Below are 17,129 nucleotides of genomic sequence, written 5' to 3'. Positions count from 1 at the left end.
ATCACAAACACATACACCCTACTCACAACTCCCTCCTGCAGTGTTATTCATCAGGAGGTCAAACTATTGAGAAGAAACTAGGAGTCGATTACCACCCATCTGAAAATACTTAATTATAAGATAACTAAAGCAATATCTCGTGCAACTCTTGGCATACAGCATGCTTATTTATGCCTGATGTGTTTATTTAGAAAAAAATTACTTCAAATGAAGCTGAACTTCTGTAAGCAGTGAACAAGACCATAGGTTCTACCAAAAACTTACCAAAATCTGTACTGCAAGTATTCACTATTATACAAGCAATTACAGAATTTTATCAGTAATCCCACAAGCAAGACAGCATGGATTGAATAGCAGTCAGGGTTCACAAAGTGAAACATTCACAAAATACAGAAGCACTGAAGAAATACGATTTTCTGAACAGATCTAAAGTAGGCTGAAAGCCTTCTGTATCACGGTTTCGTTAGCAATCCCCTGCCTTTAGAGCATATCATCCAGACCAAGAGATCACTCTGCAAGCAAATTGTAACCCAAGAACTACAGAAAGGAAAGACTCTTCCACTGTTGCTCCATTTCTGCCTACCTATACCTAGGTTTACTAGTGACATGCCTAAATTTAAACTGTTTGTAGAGCCCCTGTGGTACGCATTTATACTCTTCAAATCAAACCAGTCTTTTCAAAAGACAGTTGTCTGACACTTCCCTCCCATCCAAACAGTCTCCCTCCATGTTAGTCTCCTGTTAATAATCACACGTGAATGCAATCGTTTACACACAGCAGCCCACCAAACACTTCTCACAGTCTTGGTAATCTCCAGCTAAAAAGCAGCTTGCCATTTGGCAGCATCCACTCAGGTTTGTTACCAGATTAGATTCTTTCAATGTTCCTGCTTAAACCAATATCAGCAACACCACACTCTAAATTACACAACCTTCTCTTCCCTCCACTATTTCTTGCAATTTAAGTAAGCCTGTTCCAACATGCATAATGTCATATACTTATAAAAAGTAGATAAAGACCCAGTTTGACAGTTACAGTCCTGTTCCACCAAGGAATGGTGATCCACCAAGGAATTAGATTTCCTGAGCCAGAGCTTTGTATGAGCAAAATACTACTCAATTCAGCTGTCCAGTGAACCTGAAGTTTCACCCCACGAGCTCCAAACACTAGCAAAGAACACTCCTTCAAGTACACGTTATTCTTCTTCACATTATTTTAATACAATTCGTGACTGGACATATAAAACACCTACGTATCAGCACATTCTCTACCAATTCCTCCTTAAAAAGATGCTTGGAAACTTTGGTTTCACAATGTCAGCTAAGGAATACAGCAGGACCTGTAGAGACCGTGATTCCAGAAAAAAGTAATATCATGCATTTTGCAATCTGACCAGAATAGGAAGGAAACCTGTATTACTACAGCTGCTTTTCTCACTACCGAAGTGTTACGAGTGTCACTAAAGTGGCATTAAGACACTCACACACCACAGTAAGCATCAAGGAAACAATGATTCTCAAGCACAACACAACCAATAAGTTAACAGAGCAAGTACATGAAGCATTGTAACTGAAATGGTATTATTTAATGCAACCAGCTTACTATTAAAGAGTAAGGGGACAACAGCTGCCTCAGAGATAGGGAAACGGTAATCAAATGACAGAAAAGCACACTCTCCAAATATTGTGACAGCTGATGCTTAAGGCTTTTTGCAACCGTGAGCAGGTACTGCTGGCTGCGATCGATAACCACATGCAAAATTACTTAAGTTCTAAACTACTTCGGGAACAGGTCTGGAAACACGATGGCGCCACAGACAGCTGTCCGGCAGCACCGAGGGGCCTCACAGCACCGGGCTCGCACCGGCTGGTCCTGCCTCTGCAGCCTCACAACCCGAAAGACCCAATGCAAACCGCCGGCGTTAGACGCAACCTGAGCTGCAAGACCCTCAGCCCCGCCGGGGCTCCGCCACCCCGTTCCTCAACCCGCCGGGCTCTGGCCGAAGAGCGGGGCACAGCCGAGACCAGACAGGCCGGGCCGGGCAAGGGGGTGGGCTGCGGGCGGGGAGGGGGACGAGGGAGAAGCGGGGGTCGGTTGCCGTGGTAACCAGGAGCCGCCCGTCCTGGGCGGCGGGCGAGGCGGGGAGGGACAGGCTGTTCGGCTTACCTGGGCCTGGAGGGGACGGTTCGGCGGGAGGGTCCCCGCGGGCCTCTCTGCGAGGCAGGGACCTGACGGCCACCGGGAAAAAACCGCGGAGGAACAGCGCAACCCCCAGGGCCTCCACCAGTAGGCAGGAGGAGGCGAAGGCACCCGAGCGCAGCCGCATCCTCCCCCACTGGCACCGACCTCCGCCGGGCCCCGCTCCACCGCCTCTCTGAGGCGGCAGCCGCGCGCTCCGGCCCTTCCCCCTCTCCCTCCTGTCTACCAACCAGCGGCCACTCCACCTGCCCGCCGAGCCCTGCTATTGGCTGGCGGCCAGCCAACCCCCACCCCCCCTTCCGCGAGAGGTGTGACCCCCGAACCGGAAGCAGGCCCCCGCACTCACACCGATGGGAGGCCGGCGGGGGAGAGGGCGCCCGGGAGGCGCCGCGCCGCGGGGCTGAGGGAGGGATCGATGGATGGAGGGCATCGGTACGCTGTCTCGGGACAGCGGCTGGCAGCGTGCTGCAGAGCCTCGAGACGCGAGGCCCTGGAGAGTATGCCGCCTGCGGCCCTGCGGCGGCGGGATGAGGCCGTCCCGCCTCGGAGCCGCCATGCTTGAGGTGCCCCGCCGGCTGCCGTGGTGTCAGGGCCTCAGCTTCCCCAGGATAATCTGCGCTGCGGCGATCTGCTTGTGCAGCCTCGTGCTGAGAGCTGATGTTTGCTCCAGAAGCTGCTTCCTCAAAAACACAGAATTGAAGCCTGCGGTGTGATGACAGGAAGAGTTTATGTAGAGTTGCAATAAGGGATGCGTGGCAGGTGAGGAAGGAAACTGAAGTCAGTGACTGTTGCAGGTGTTTGGCAAGTAGAATCTTAGCCACCCACTGGCAAGTTGAATATTCCCCACCAGCCTTTTTAATAATACTGAGGAGCACTTTTCTTTTCCTTTGGAAGGGAAACAGACTGTAGCAGGTGGGTAGATGAAAGAGGAGGAATAAGTTTTTAAAAGGCTTTAATTTTTTAAAAAGAAAGACATTCTGCATAGTGAATCAGCATTGATACTGGTCTCACTATGTTCATGGATACAGGAAGATAGCCTCAAAGCTCAAAATTTCATTCACCCAAGCAAAACCCAAGGAGTTGCTGTATGTCCCACTTCTTTGCTAGAAAGAGAAGAAATCGAGGAGCCTGTGTCCTGTGGGCTTATGCAGATTTGGTAATATATCCCTGAGCACTCTGCTACGTGTAGACCACATAGTAAGTGCTTTTTCTGGTCCCTCTTACCACTTCATGTTTCTACTCAGACTGCTTCTAACATTTCAATTTCCTAAGAAGATGCAAAGCCATTATGTTAAAAAGAAATTGCATTTTTGTAGATAAGGTTCAGTTGTTTCTTTGCAGAAGTGTGGCTTTCAAGGCCCGTGAAAGTTAGTATTGAGTAATTAACTGCAGCTGACTATGGGCAGTGCAATGAAATTCAGAGAGAACGTGCAAGGTTTTAAATCAGTAGGAAGGACCAAAAGGAAACTTCTGGCTTTTACTGCAGGCCGTTGTAAGCGTGCTTCAAGCTCTGAAATGTCTTCAGGTAACATGCCTCAAAGTTACATTACTTCTATGTCCAGAAAAGCTGTATTTATTACTTTTTATGGGCATTTTCTGCTTTCTTTTAAAACTTGAACTAATGAGTGACACTCTCCAAGCAGAAAATAAGAAACTCCACTAACAAATGTAAAGCACCCTAATGTAGGCAGTGTTTATAAATCACAAAACATCAGCTAAGAAAGGTCTGTAATCTTTTTTGGGGGGGCAAATATTACAGCACTTTCAGGAATAAGGTGGAAATTCCCCAAACGCTGCCTCTTTCTCTATGGTTTCTCCATGGCTTCAAATTCCCACATAAAGTCATAATTTCTGTGTTCAGGCAAAGGGATTTCTCCACAGACGTACACATACACTATACACCAGCTGGCATGTGGCTCACGCTCCCCAGGACCTATCTATCTATGGGCATTTACTGAGTAGCATCACCATTTCACCCCCATCGCTATTTGGCCAGTTATTGCAGCAAAATGGTTTCGAGTTCATTATCGCACTTAACTGCAGGCATCAAGTATCTAGGAAAACATCTGACTGCTACGCAAGATTTTAGATCTGACTGATTGTCTGTGAGTATGTTATAGCATAACATACAATCACTGCTCTGTATTTCTGTGGCTCTTTTACAAGTTGTTTGTCGCTGTTGTGAAGAACCATTCAAGCAAACTTACCTCTCTGTCTCTTGAGGGAGAAGAAGGAATTTAAGGTTCTGTGCCAAGTCCTCACTAGAGACATTGCCCCAAATCTGCTGAGAAATCAGCAGATAGAAAGCCAACTAAGCCTTGTCTTCACCAGGCCTACCACTGGTTCCACTGAACCAGTAGTAACACATTTTGGTGAAGCTCTTTGCAACCAACACTTAAATCGGCCAGGTGAAGTTGTTAATCTCTCTGGCATCCCGCAAGGCTTTTTTTTACTAGGGCAACAATTAAAGAGCACGTAAGACAAAAAGTTGGTATGTCTCACAAGGGAGCAGCACACCACCTTCCAACAGTCTCTGTCTTGTGCCAGCACTTAATGAAATGCTGCACGTGTTAATACCCAGCATGTCTGATTCCTCAGCTCCTTTTCTCCTGATTCTTTCACTTCTTAGGTTTCACATTTTGACTGGAAAGAAAGGCCCAAGCTTCCCTTCTCTTCTAGTTTCAAATACAGCTAGCATGCAGCCATTTTCCTCAGTTTCTTCTTTCCCCTTCCCTTACTTAACCTTATTTTGACTGATTCCCTTGTAGTCTTGCTCTCAGGTCTCTTTACCTGCTGTTAACAACTTCTGGGGATCTGCAGGTTACTACCTTGCTTTTTGAACTGCCTCAGGTATTCTCCCTCTCTGATCCCAATTTAACAGGATTTCAAGTGTGAGTTTGTGTTTATGTGAAACCTGCACATTTCTTCTGAACTTGACAAGGTCAGGTATGTGAACATCTTATGCTGGTGGTTTAAACAAGCATTGCTTTTCTGTAATCAGAGTGATACCCCTTAAACTTGTCCCTAATACATTCAATACTGTATTGGGGAACACACGAGAGGAGCAGGAATGGGGACAGCAGCGAAATTGATCAGTATAGGTAAAAGCCACCACTTTTACATACAAGGAGTGTGTAGCATATCAGTTAAGTGAAGCTGTAATAAAAAAAAAATAATTAAAGACTTTCCAGAGTGATGCGACATGCTGAAAGCACTACTGTATAGTTAGAAATCCAGAAGGACATAGTAATTTTTTCTCTCCTAGCATTTCTCTATTCTTCAGTACCTGGCAATTTGAATGTATGTCAGGTCTCTGCTGGTTTTAAGCCATGTAAAACATCAGAAAAGGTTATCAAAGACTGTCTACTGAAGTGTGAATCTCCTTCCTCTGTTGTGGTGCAGTGCAGTCTCCAGAGGTTTGTAGTTGCTGAGGCAAAAGACAATGCGGAAGCACTGTCATTGTAAACCCTGCTTCTCAAATCTGAGACTGAATGGAGATTTCTGCACATACAGGAGAACTAAACAGCAAAAATATATTAAAAAATAATTCAATAGCATTCTCCACATCAAATAATTGATTGTCTTTCTTTACATACGTGCAGGTTCGCATACACACACAGAGTCTGCCTTCAGGTTTAGATTCTTTGGAAACCATGCTTGCAGAGTTTATGGGATTTGAGATTGAGGCAGCCAGGGATCACTGCAGAAGATAACCCCTGATAACCCCTGAGGCAGTGAGCTGTAGGAAGCCAAAGTCTGGTTTGTTTCCGTAGACTGCAGACTTGCTCCTTGCTGCAGTAGGAAATTACTTGCTTTCAAATGGGAAGCAAAGCTGCAGAGCAAGAACTAATTGAAGAAAGAGGCTGCTCGTTAGTTTCCCCCAGAGCCCTGCACTCAAAGCTTATACTGCTTAGTAGCAGTATCTCTATCCCCCTTTCTCTACAGAAGATTGTACAGAAATGTAAACAGTCATTCCTGCTTAAGAAAGTGCTGCCTTTAGAACTGCATTTGTGCTCCCATCCAGGCAGGTTCATGAGAGCCGCAAACATAGGCTGACATCACTGAGCCTTATCCCCACGTGTGCTGCTGGTTGGAACAGATCTCGGGATGCTCTGACCCAATGTTAGTTTTTCATCCAGTCTAAACAGACTGGATAAAACATGAATGAAAAAGAAGGCAGCCTCAAGGAAAACTTCCAAAACCACTTCCATAGATGGACTGATTCTGGCAGTATAAATGTTTGAAACCCCCCAGATGTCAGCAGACTCCACCATCTAGAGTAATGCCAGCCATCTAGCCTTCAGGGCAGGCACTGAGAGGAGCCAAATCAAGGCACAGCTGAAGCAACAGCTTTGCTTTAAACATGAAAACTGACCAAAATCCCTCCTCCCTCTAGTTTTGCCCTTATTGCCTCCTACTCTATTTCCATTTCATTTCCTACTCTGCTTCTTATTCCTAAGGGAAAAGCTTGTGCAGCCATGCTCTATGTTTGGCAGTCTCTCTCCTGCTCTTCCTGACAGGTTTAATGAGAACCTGGAAGCAGCAAAGAGATTCTATCAGTACCCCCACCAAGAAAACCCTCTGTGGTGTAAGCTGACTCCTTAGCAGGTGCCAAAGAATCCACAGGGCAGTGAGAGAAAAGGAGCATGATATGAACATCCCAACTAGAACACATGCAACAGCCACATTTGCAACTTGGTCACCGGGAAATCTAGCAACTGCACCCTGCACCCTGCAACAGGACGACTGCCCCGCTTCCTGCTTAACTACTACCTCTCCATGACCTTAGTACGTTGGTCCCTAGCATGCAAGTGACAACTTTGGCACCCTCCAGCCCTCTGTGTTTGCCTGATCTGCCTGGTGCTATAGGGCTTTCTTTAGTCACGTGGTCTTTGTCCTACTGAGAATTTCTCATGGTGCAAAAACCCTCTTTTCCTGTGTTCCTATGAACGATGGTGATAAACAATTACAATGCTGAAATATGCAGTTACATTGTTCCATGACATGAATTTACTGAAAAAAACCTTCCTAAATAAGAAATCCTAGCCGAGCTTTTTTTTTTTTGTCTTTATAGCCTTCTTGCCTCACATCTCTCCCTCCTCTGTGCCCAAGTCTTCATTTTAAAAGGAACTAAATTCAAAATTCAGCTGCAGGTGCCAGAATTCAGTAACACTGTCTTTGATTTACTTTAAGCCTTGATATTTATTAATAGCTAAACACCACATTCTTTATGTTAAAAAAATACCAACATGTCATGTAAGCACTTCTTGTTCTAGAAACCATTTCTCCTCTGACACTTCTTACCACAAATACTGGTTTCCAGGAGAGATGTCTTTATGTGTTACTTTTCACTGCTGGGAAAGGCCATCCTGAACCAAGTAGCATCATAAACCTGCTGATCTTAATGCTCAGGCGCTATTCAACGGTTTAGCTTAAGAAAGACAGTAAAGGCTAGCAGGCATTAGAGTGCAGGCTGTTTGCACATTGTTAACTGAAGTGGGCACTGTGTCAAATTTGATGCTGAATAGCCATGCCATCACTAAGGGAGAAGCTGAACCTATATATGGGTCCTTAATTAGAAGTGTCAGTGGCTGCAGAGGTCAGGAAGTGCTGCTTGTTACCGTGCAGGCACAGGAAACAAGAACGTGTTGGCAGGCAAATTATTAAAAGCAAAAGTATTTGTAGGGGGCGGGGGGAAGAAACAGTAACTTAGCTGTCTTTAGTCACCTAAGGTGATGAATCAGCTTGGTCAAGCTGTGGCATCAGTAAATTCTCAAAGAGGTTTTCAAGTGTTTGTATTTTCAGGACAAATCTCCCCCAGTACCCTGTAGCTAGAACTTCTTGCTTTGAAAGCTTTGTCACCAATTAACAGCCTGCCAGGCAGACATACCCACCTCCTCCCCTGTGGGGAAGGGCTAGCTGCTTCTGACCAGGCCAGAGTCATTCTGCATCATACCTGGGCCCACTTTCCTCCATACCCCGAATCAGCTGGGGCTCCAAGACCATTGCTTTGAAGGTTTTCCCAACTTGCTTCTGCAATGGCAGAGTGCAGCGTTTTCTGTGGGGTGAAGCTGAGAGTCAGTGGTTGCGTGCCCTGGAAAGGAGCATAGGGTGGCAGAGGGAACTCAGCCTGCCTGGATGGTCGCAGGGAGCCAAGCCCGGTGCAGTGTCACCCCATGGAAGCTGGTCCCTGAAACAGACTATCTGCATCACTGCATTGGAGTTGCCTGTCCCTGTGTTCTCACCTGCCCACTGCAGCTGGGCCAAGAAAACGGTGATTTGCCAAGCAGAAAAAAAAAAAAAACAAAAACAAAAAAAAAACCCCAAAAAATCTAGATTTTCTACAGCTTCATTTCTTAAGAAGGCTGGACCTCTTGCTTCCCCTGCCATTGAGGCATTCATGAAGTCTCATGGATTCCTGAAGTCTAATAGGACAGAAGTTTGCTTTACTGCTTGCAGCCTTTCGTAAAGTCCTCCCCACTTTACTCAGCCACATGTTTCCTCAAGTCATGCAGCATTGCTGCTTCTCTGCCATGTTTTTTTGTACTTGACAAGGGGATTAAATCATTGAGATGAACTGTCACTGACATATAGAGACACTATGAGCCTGTAAGTCCTATTTCTAGAGGAAACCAGGCAAGGAATCCTTACATCCAATTGCAGGCTGTTAAGCTTATCTGCACTAGTAAACTGACAAAGTTTCCATGTCTGAGCTTTCTTCTCATTTCCAAAACAGCTTCTGGCACATCCATCAAGTGAAATGAGGCTTAAGCAAGATCTCTCTCTTACTTTAGCTATTCTCAGTGCCTATTTTCTCAAAGCGTATATGGGGAACGAGGCTTGGGTCACAGCAACACTGAAATTGACTGAGCTTTTGGAAGATTTTCGAAGGTGACCAGTGTTCCTGATAGCAGGAAAAAAAAAAAAAAAGAAAAAATAAGTTAGGACTATTTTGTGTCCGTTTTAATGACTTTTGAAAGCTTTCAATGAGCACAAGAATTACTGTAACTAAGAATCAAGAACTATCAAGATCTGTCAAGAACATGAGATTTCTACATAGCCCTCAGTAAGAATGGTTTTCTGTTACTTGAATGTCTCCACTATTAGGATAGGTATCTGAGTATTCTCTTTTGCTGAAACAGAAGTCTTCCATTACCTACTCCATTTTAAACTGCAGCAGACTGAACTGCGAGTTTATTTATCAGCATACCCAGAACCAAACCCACACAGTATAATAGCTACAACAGGAGGTCAAGGGTTTTTTTCTGTGTTTTTCCCTCTGTTTTGTGTGGGTTTTTACTTTTCACTGTGATTAAGCTCAGTTTCAAAAAGTTGTCTGATACAACTCTACAAGAACTAATTGTGACAAATCACATCTCTTTTTTCAAGCAAAATGGCACAGGAAAGTAGATGAAGGCGACTCCTCACCCACTGAAACCATCCCTTTTCCACCATGTTATATGCTTGCTATGGTTTGAGAAAACCCATAACAATATGTTGTCGTTTAGACAATTATTCTATCACCCGATGAGCCCCCTCTCCACCTGGAGAGGGGAACTGGGGAAAGCAAAGAAACACAAGGGCTGAAATATAAATAGATTTAATTGGATAATACTAAATAATTAACAGTAACACTAACAAACCAGTATTAATCCCGATGCTAATATAAGATATACAAGAATTACACTCAGCCAATTCTGTCAGCAGGCAGCTGTGCACTCCCAGCAGTGGACAGCAAATGTCAGACACTGCGAGCACAACGGATTTGGGAGGAAGGGAAGCACTCAGGGGTCCGGCACCAGGGTGAGGAGTTTCTCTGGACCATTGCCATCAAGGGAGAGAGAAGAAAAACCTACACAGCAAACTTTCTGCTTTATATAGAATGTGACACTCATGTTGGCTAGCCTAGGTCAAACGCCCAGGCCTCGCTCCTCCTCATCCCTGCACCTGGCAAGGCTTGAAAACACTGAGATCTTGAATCCCACATAGCCTAGCTGGCTATAAAGTAAATATTTTCACAAATTCAGACACTATAGTCTTCCAAAAGTGGAGTTTTCCACAGGATTAGAAGAAAAATTAGTCCTGTGTTGGTCAACCCAGGACAATGCTGTCCTCCATAAACCTGTCGCACTCCATCTTGCTGTTATTCAGGCTTCTTAGGCTGTTCCAAAAAGATGACTTGCAGTTGCTAGAAAGCTGCTAATTTCCACCCTTAACATATTGGTGATCCCTTGTTCATGTGCCACCACTGTGTGTCATCCAGCTTAGCTCCTCTCACTCCCAGCTGGTTTTCCGTTAGCTGATTTTCCATCCTCCTGCCCTGATGACTTTGTAGAGGACACTGTCATTGCACCTCGGCCCCTTTCGGCTGTGCTGCACCTGCCAAGATTATAATTTGTCACACTGTGCCTCATTTCAATATGGCAAGTGACCAGCGGTGCACACAGCATTTCAAAGGAGGCCTCAACAGGTCACTTGTGACTCTGAGAATCTCTCTCCTCTCTGCTGGCAATGTCCATGACATAGCTGAGGAGCTTCACAGTTGTGTCCCAGCAGTACGCTGATCACCTTGTAACTGGCGTGCCCTCACATGTTTCATTTCTCCTGATGTATTTCCAGCTGATAACAACGATTCTGGCTGCTGGTTCTCAAAACCATAATCTTACCACTTTAGGTTATTGAGACTCATGCTGCATCATCACTCTCATCTCCTTAAATAATCCAGCTCTATTTCTTTTGCCAAAAATCATTAGTAAAAATGTAAACAAATTACGACCCATATGTCATCACAGGTTAGTCCTGTCTCTGAATGGGCTATTGCAGTCAGCACCTACCACCTCTGTCCTTCCTTCTCTAAATCAGCTATTCCTCAGCATCCCAAACTGAGTTACAGTAAGTCCATCTTCCTCATTTCCTTGTTTAAATGTGAGTTTACTGAACAGACATTTTCTTTCTTTCTGAACCTCGCTGTTTACCTTACTAGATGAGGAACGTAATCCTCTCTACCTGAGAACAGGTTTCATCACCACTATGCTTCTCTTTCTGAACATTTCTGTCCATTGTGTTACCCTGTTTTATCTGGTCCTCTGTCCCTTCCTGAGTATCGAATACAACAACCAAAATTATTCTTTGGCTTTTCCTCAAAGTATAGTCATAGCAATCTTAGTCATTATTAACAGCTTAGAAGTCACTTATTAGGTGATGATTCTGTCTGGAGAAAAAATGTATCAAAGTTGTCTTGGTTTTTTTAGGTAGTTGAGTACGAGTTAACAATGGAAGCAGTCAAAAAAGACATCAAAAAAGAGAAAGAAACACAAACACTCTTAACAGTAGAAGTATGGAAGTTTAGAGCTGCAAAAAAAGATACCAGTTTGTGAGTATGATGCTTCAGGATATACCATCTATCCAGGTACAGCAGCATCTTGCTATCAGCTTCTTGCTGCCTGCAATACTTGAAGAATATTCAAAGGTGAGAGAGGAGAAGGTGTGTCATGGGAGGAAGGGGTTTGGGGAGAGCAGAGCATTGTGAAGCACTGACAGTCAAAAAGAACGAAGCCATTTCTATAGGGGAGGCTCTAAAAACATGAAAAAATAATCAATCCTGTCACCAAACCATGGTTCCTAGGAAGCAGCTCTTCATTCTATATGGAAGAATATATAGCATTTCTTCAAAGACTGTACACTGCTTAAGAACTTAAAAAAAAAGAAGGCATACAAGAAAAAAACACATAAAATGGCCAAACAGTGCCATCTGGGGACTGCTGCTGTAAGAATAAGTTGAGAAAAAAGCAGTAAAGTTAACCAAGGACCCACTTTTCCCACTCAGAATGAGCAGAGCTTTATTCTGTGCAAAGTTTTGATTATTTGCATGGGGCCAGTTTCAGGGTCGGGCACTGACCGTCACACACTGCTGCATTAACAGCCGGACTGCTCCAGGAAAGGAATACCAGCACACCTCTAAATGCAAGAGCCAAAGCCAAGCAGCAGCTTTGTTAAATTTTCTCAATACAAAGAATTTTTCCATCTGAAGTTTGTAGGGAACAGGAGACTTCATGGAGATCAAGGAAAGGACAATATGACATAGGACCAAGGGAGGAATACTTTCAGACCTTCCCGTTTTATTATGCTGCAAAACAGGAGTTTATTTTACAAAGCCTTCAGAGCACAGTGTTTCTCTGTTTAAACCAAATATTTTCAGGTGGCTCCCTGAGATTTTGCAGATTTTGAAATGGAAGCAGCTGACAGGTACCTTTTTTGATGAAAGCAAGATTCTGCTAGAAATCCTGCGCTGCTGGGAATCTTTGCAATGGAGGTGGTCCACTTCTTGGACAAGACACAGGTGTTTACATAGGTATCTCACCCTATATAGAGTTGGCACGCAGCGAGCATCACCATGTAGCTGTTTATACAAGAGGTGGGAATGTGCTTGTTTTCCAGGCTGGCGCAGCTGATAGGAATGGGAGCGGAGATCTCTTGGAAGGACGTGTGTGTTTTTTCAGAACTGGTGTAGGGCAAAGGAGACTGCAGGAGTAAAGCATCTGGTAGTGCCTTCAGTCAGCCAGAGATCCAGCCTAGGCTCTGCAGGAACACAGGCTTGATGGATGCCTGGAGAACACAGGGAAGGTTTGCAGGCTTTTCATCAGAACATAGAAAACCCCAGAGATGACCAGATCTGCTGAGCTGGCTGTTGTGCAAACGCAACACAGGGTGGGTGCTCTTATCCCAAAGTGGTATATACAAAAACAAGTAGGAAAGTAACAGAGGCAATAATTTATTGCATTTTTCTCAAAGGCCTTAGATTCCTTTGAAGGATTATGAGTATTATTTTAAGACTTTCAGCTTAAGCTGGATCAAAGAAAAATGAAGAACGAGTGTGTGGTCTTCAGTGAGAAGCTATAGAAGTAGCGCAGACTTTCTTTAGTTTCACTCTCTAGTAGCTCAAACTGACTACAAGATAGAGCACCAGACGAGTTCTTGTAAAACTGAGAAGTTTATGCAATTTTTGGCTACCCATCTGTCGTATTTTAATATCTTCAAGCTTTCAAAATGTTCGGTACAAGTATTCCCCTCTGTTGTATTTATAGAATGTATATCACATGATATTTATCCTGTTTAATATTTATAGTGTATTCATTTCAATTAACCTGCTGCAATACACAGTTCGTTTTCAGTTCCTTTGCAAAGTCTGCATTCTCTTGAGCTAATCCCTAGAACTCAGTTCTCGTCTAGAGACCAGGGGCTGGGTTAGCTGCTTCAACAACAGCAGATGCTCTGCATCCCCATGAACCTGCCTGACATTTAGGGTCACCACAGAGCTGATGTTATGGCTGCTGAGTCTGGAGGGAGAGCAGTAGGCACCAACCTCCTTCCCCCTTACCTATGCAAGGAAAGCAGAACAAGTCACCCAACAAGAACCCCATTTCTCCACTTTCCCACTCAGTCTGAATAAACAAACATAAGCAGTGTTTTGGCCATCTCTCTGTTGTGGTCGCACTGGCCATGGTGCAGCCCTGAAGATACCATCAGCCTCGGTGGGGACAGCTTTTTGTCCAAACAGGCACTAGGCAACCTGGTCTTGAGGAAACTCACCATCAGTGAAACTGAAATAAAAACATAGTAAATGAACTCCCTCCAGCTCGGGGTACTTTTCAGGCAGGGCAGGCAGTTCCCAGCAGGCACACATGACCTCCCAGCACTCGGTAATTCCCCTCAGCTGCAGCCAGAGCCTCTCTAGGTCCTTGGGGAAGTTTCTCAGCATCCTTGCTAAGGCACAGCTGTGGGTTTGTTCACGGGTGCTCTCAAGCCCACACCTGAGCTCTCTTGCAGACTCCATTGCTCTCCCTTCTTCCACCCAGGTCCCTGGACGGTTTGACTCCCCAGGCAGCGCATTTGGCTGTTGTGACATACAGGTGCCGCATACTCTGTTTTCACAAAACTGTGTTCTTTAAAAGGTCTGTTACCACAGATAAGATAGGTGCTGTATACCAATTGGCAAAGGATGCCTTTTGCTGGTAAAGCTTCTTTGCTTGCTGGAATTGCAAAGTCCATGTAATGCAGGTATACCAGGGGAACAAGACTCGACAAGAATGTTTTAAGTGGGGCCTAATATAGAGTGTCAAAAAAATCACCATCACTTATTCAGTTCTTCAGATACAAAAGAAATATGTATTCACCTCCTTTAGGAATTAAACCACTGACCTTTCTGAATGCCAGAGAACCTAGAAGTAAGGCAGAGGGAGAACGGTTATCGTCTCATTAAAACATATATCCCAAATGTAATTACTGTTGGACCTGACGCTAGCTGGGGAGAAGGAGGACGACAGGATGCCGTTGTTAGAGCAGAATCTGTTTGGAGGGGTGGGGGTTGGTTGCACAGAGGATGCAGGCTGGCACAGGTGTCTCCAACTTTCCGTGAGGCATTTGACTTATTTCTGCATGACAGCTGACACAAGTGGCATCCTTGCTAAGGTTGTTTGTGAAACGCAGGAAGCAGCAGTGACCCAAATCAGGAGGTTTTTCTCCTTGGAAGAACCCCCAGAAACGTGTTTCTGTGAGAGGCACTCAGGCATGGTGCATTTTCTCCTGGGCGGGTGAGCTCCCCATGGTGGTGGGATGCCAGGTGGCACATACACATCTGCCAAAGGGGTTTGTCTCAGAGAGCTCCCTCAGCTCCAGGGCAGGCCATGCAGAGCCCCGCACCTGCAAGGGGCTTATCCCGACCCCCCTGCAACTCCCTTGGAAGAGCACGTGGAGACCCACCTCGTGATTCATAGCAGGTACACAGGCACCCCATGACGAGACACCCACAGGTCCCGCTCCCAGCCCACTGCTCAGAAGAAGGTGCAGCAGGCACTGCTCGAGGACACTGCTTGTGCTAACTGCTTGGCAGCCTTTGATCACTTGTTTAAAGCCAATTTCCTCTACAGGGCCTACAGAGGTAAGAGAGTTCGGTCCATGCTTGGGTTTCAGGTGGTACAAGAACATCACTTTTAACTGTGTAGGTGTGGACAGCCCTCACTGAAGATGACACAGGGCTGCCAGTTGCTGCCTTAGCCTGCAACCCAGATGCATGGTTCACTGGTGGGACTTGATGCCAGGTTGGGGCTCGGTAGCTGGAAGTGCCGAGTTTCTACACAGTGTGGAAGGGTTGTGTGTGGTGGTGGTGGAAGTGGGTTTGGAGCCCAAATATACAAGGGGCTGAGACTCTTCAGAAATTTGGCTTCCCCAGATGGCCTACGGGTCAGTGGAGGGAAACATGGGAGGAAAGGTGGGGAGAAGGCAGCATTTCTGGGAGTCCACTGCTAAGGGACTTCATGTCCAAGCCAATAGCTCCGTGCGCTACTCACTAGATTGCAGAATTACAGCTGAAAACCAAGCAGACGCCTCTGAGACGCACACTACCTGGAAATGTGGAGCCCAGGCTGTATCAGCAGGAACAAGATTTTCCAGTTTTCAGCTGAGTCTGGCTGCCTAATTCACCCACACATTGGGAGCAGCAAGGACAGGACAGGACAGGTGCTTCGATGCAGCAAACAGAACCAGCTGTAGCTTTCTTCAGAGTGCAGTGGCAGACCAGGAGATGAGGACCTGTGTCATTTTCATGTTGATAGTACCCCACATGCTGGCAGTAAGCGTCCTCCCGGGACTGAATTGGAGCCGTTATTGGGAGCCGTCCCAACTGCAGTGATAAGGCAGGTATTTCCTTCCACTCGCCAAGTGCTAGTCATCATTTATTTATAGGTGGCTTCTGTTCGCTGGTAACCAGATAACAATTATTACAGCAACTTGGCCCTTATGATTTTTCAAACAAACAATCAAAAAAAGTTTCTTTCTGCCTTTACCTGTCACCTGTACCGTGTGAGAAGGCATGTCCTGGACAGGCTGGGACAGCAAAAAAAATCACCTATTTTTACAGGAAGATTTGGCCATCATACATTTCATGAAAAACTAAAATTATTTTGAAAATCAAGAACTGCTAAAGAATTTTTGTTTCTGCTTCCAAAAAAAAAAACAACCTGTGTTTATATCCACTGAGGCAACCAGATTCCTTCACCAACAGTAGTTGCATGTATTTCCTTTAGAAGAAAGAGTGTACAGACACTGGCAGATACATCCCTGCCCATTTCTAGGCTGCCAAGAAGCAGAGCACACCATTTCCAGCATTGGGAAAGCAGCTTCCCAGATTTTCTGTGACCAACTCCCAGTCCAAGCCGCAGTCCTGCTGGCTTGATGGCAGCGGGGTGTTCGCGACAGGGAGCTGCTGCATCACACTCAAAGGGGCAGAGCTAAGGCTAAATAAATATTCAGACTCCCCTGTGCCTTGTTTAGCAACTGACTCTTGATTTGAAGGGAATTCTCTGAAATACTTAGAGGATCCCTCTGAGAGGCCCCTCCAGGCGAGAGCTCCTGAGTGGCAGGGTTCAAAATGCCTGAACTCCTTGGTCGGGGGAAAATTCTGCATCCAAATTTATTGTCAAGCAGTTCCTCTGTTTTTGAAAGTTACTTTATTTGATTGGTGTTCAGTGACTCTTGCAGTGTCTCATATGCTAAGCGCTCAAACACCAGCATGAACCAGAAATCCGAGAATAGCTTTTGCAGTCCTAGGACAGTCTCTGTGACTCTTCTGAGGAACCACTGTGTCTCACAGCACTGCAGTTGGTCTTTATCTCATCTTCTCACTGCCCTGTATTTCCAAGGAAAAAACACAAACCAACCCTAACAAAAAAACAAACCCAAAGAAAGCCTGTGATGTGGTCACAAGGGGAAAATTGTCCAGATTATAAGTAATGTTGCATTTGTGTTGCCAAAGCTGAGGGAACGATGTCCCCACATCCTGGGGAGCACCATTTGGTAGTTGTCGTTCACATGCTTCTATGCACTGTAACAGAGGTGCTTAAGGAAGGACTGGTGGTTACCCTGGAGGTCAGTT

General features: G+C 45.4%; 1 protein-coding gene across 2 annotated transcripts in view; it reads right to left on the bottom strand.

The window, feature by feature from the left end:
- Window positions 1-2,396, bottom strand: part of PIGG (phosphatidylinositol glycan anchor biosynthesis class G) — a 91,600-nt gene extending 89,204 nt beyond the window's left edge. The window contains exon 1 of one of the 2 annotated variants that reach the window (XM_054186509.1): window positions 2,168-2,396. In XM_054186509.1, the coding sequence (XP_054042484.1) occupies window positions 2,168-2,327 (160 nt within the window). In that variant the 5' untranslated portion in view covers window positions 2,328-2,396. The remainder of the gene's footprint in view (window positions 1-2,167) is intronic. The other variant, XM_054186508.1, reaches the window with a different exon arrangement.
- Between the last annotated feature and the right edge of the window lie 14,733 nt (window positions 2,397-17,129).

This window comes from Rissa tridactyla, chromosome Z, assembly GCF_028500815.1.
Source record: "Rissa tridactyla isolate bRisTri1 chromosome Z, bRisTri1.patW.cur.20221130, whole genome shotgun sequence".
NCBI lineage: Eukaryota > Metazoa > Chordata > Aves > Charadriiformes > Laridae > Rissa > Rissa tridactyla.
Note: the sequence above shows the minus strand (reverse complement) of the source record. Positions and strands in the feature narration are given on the sequence as shown.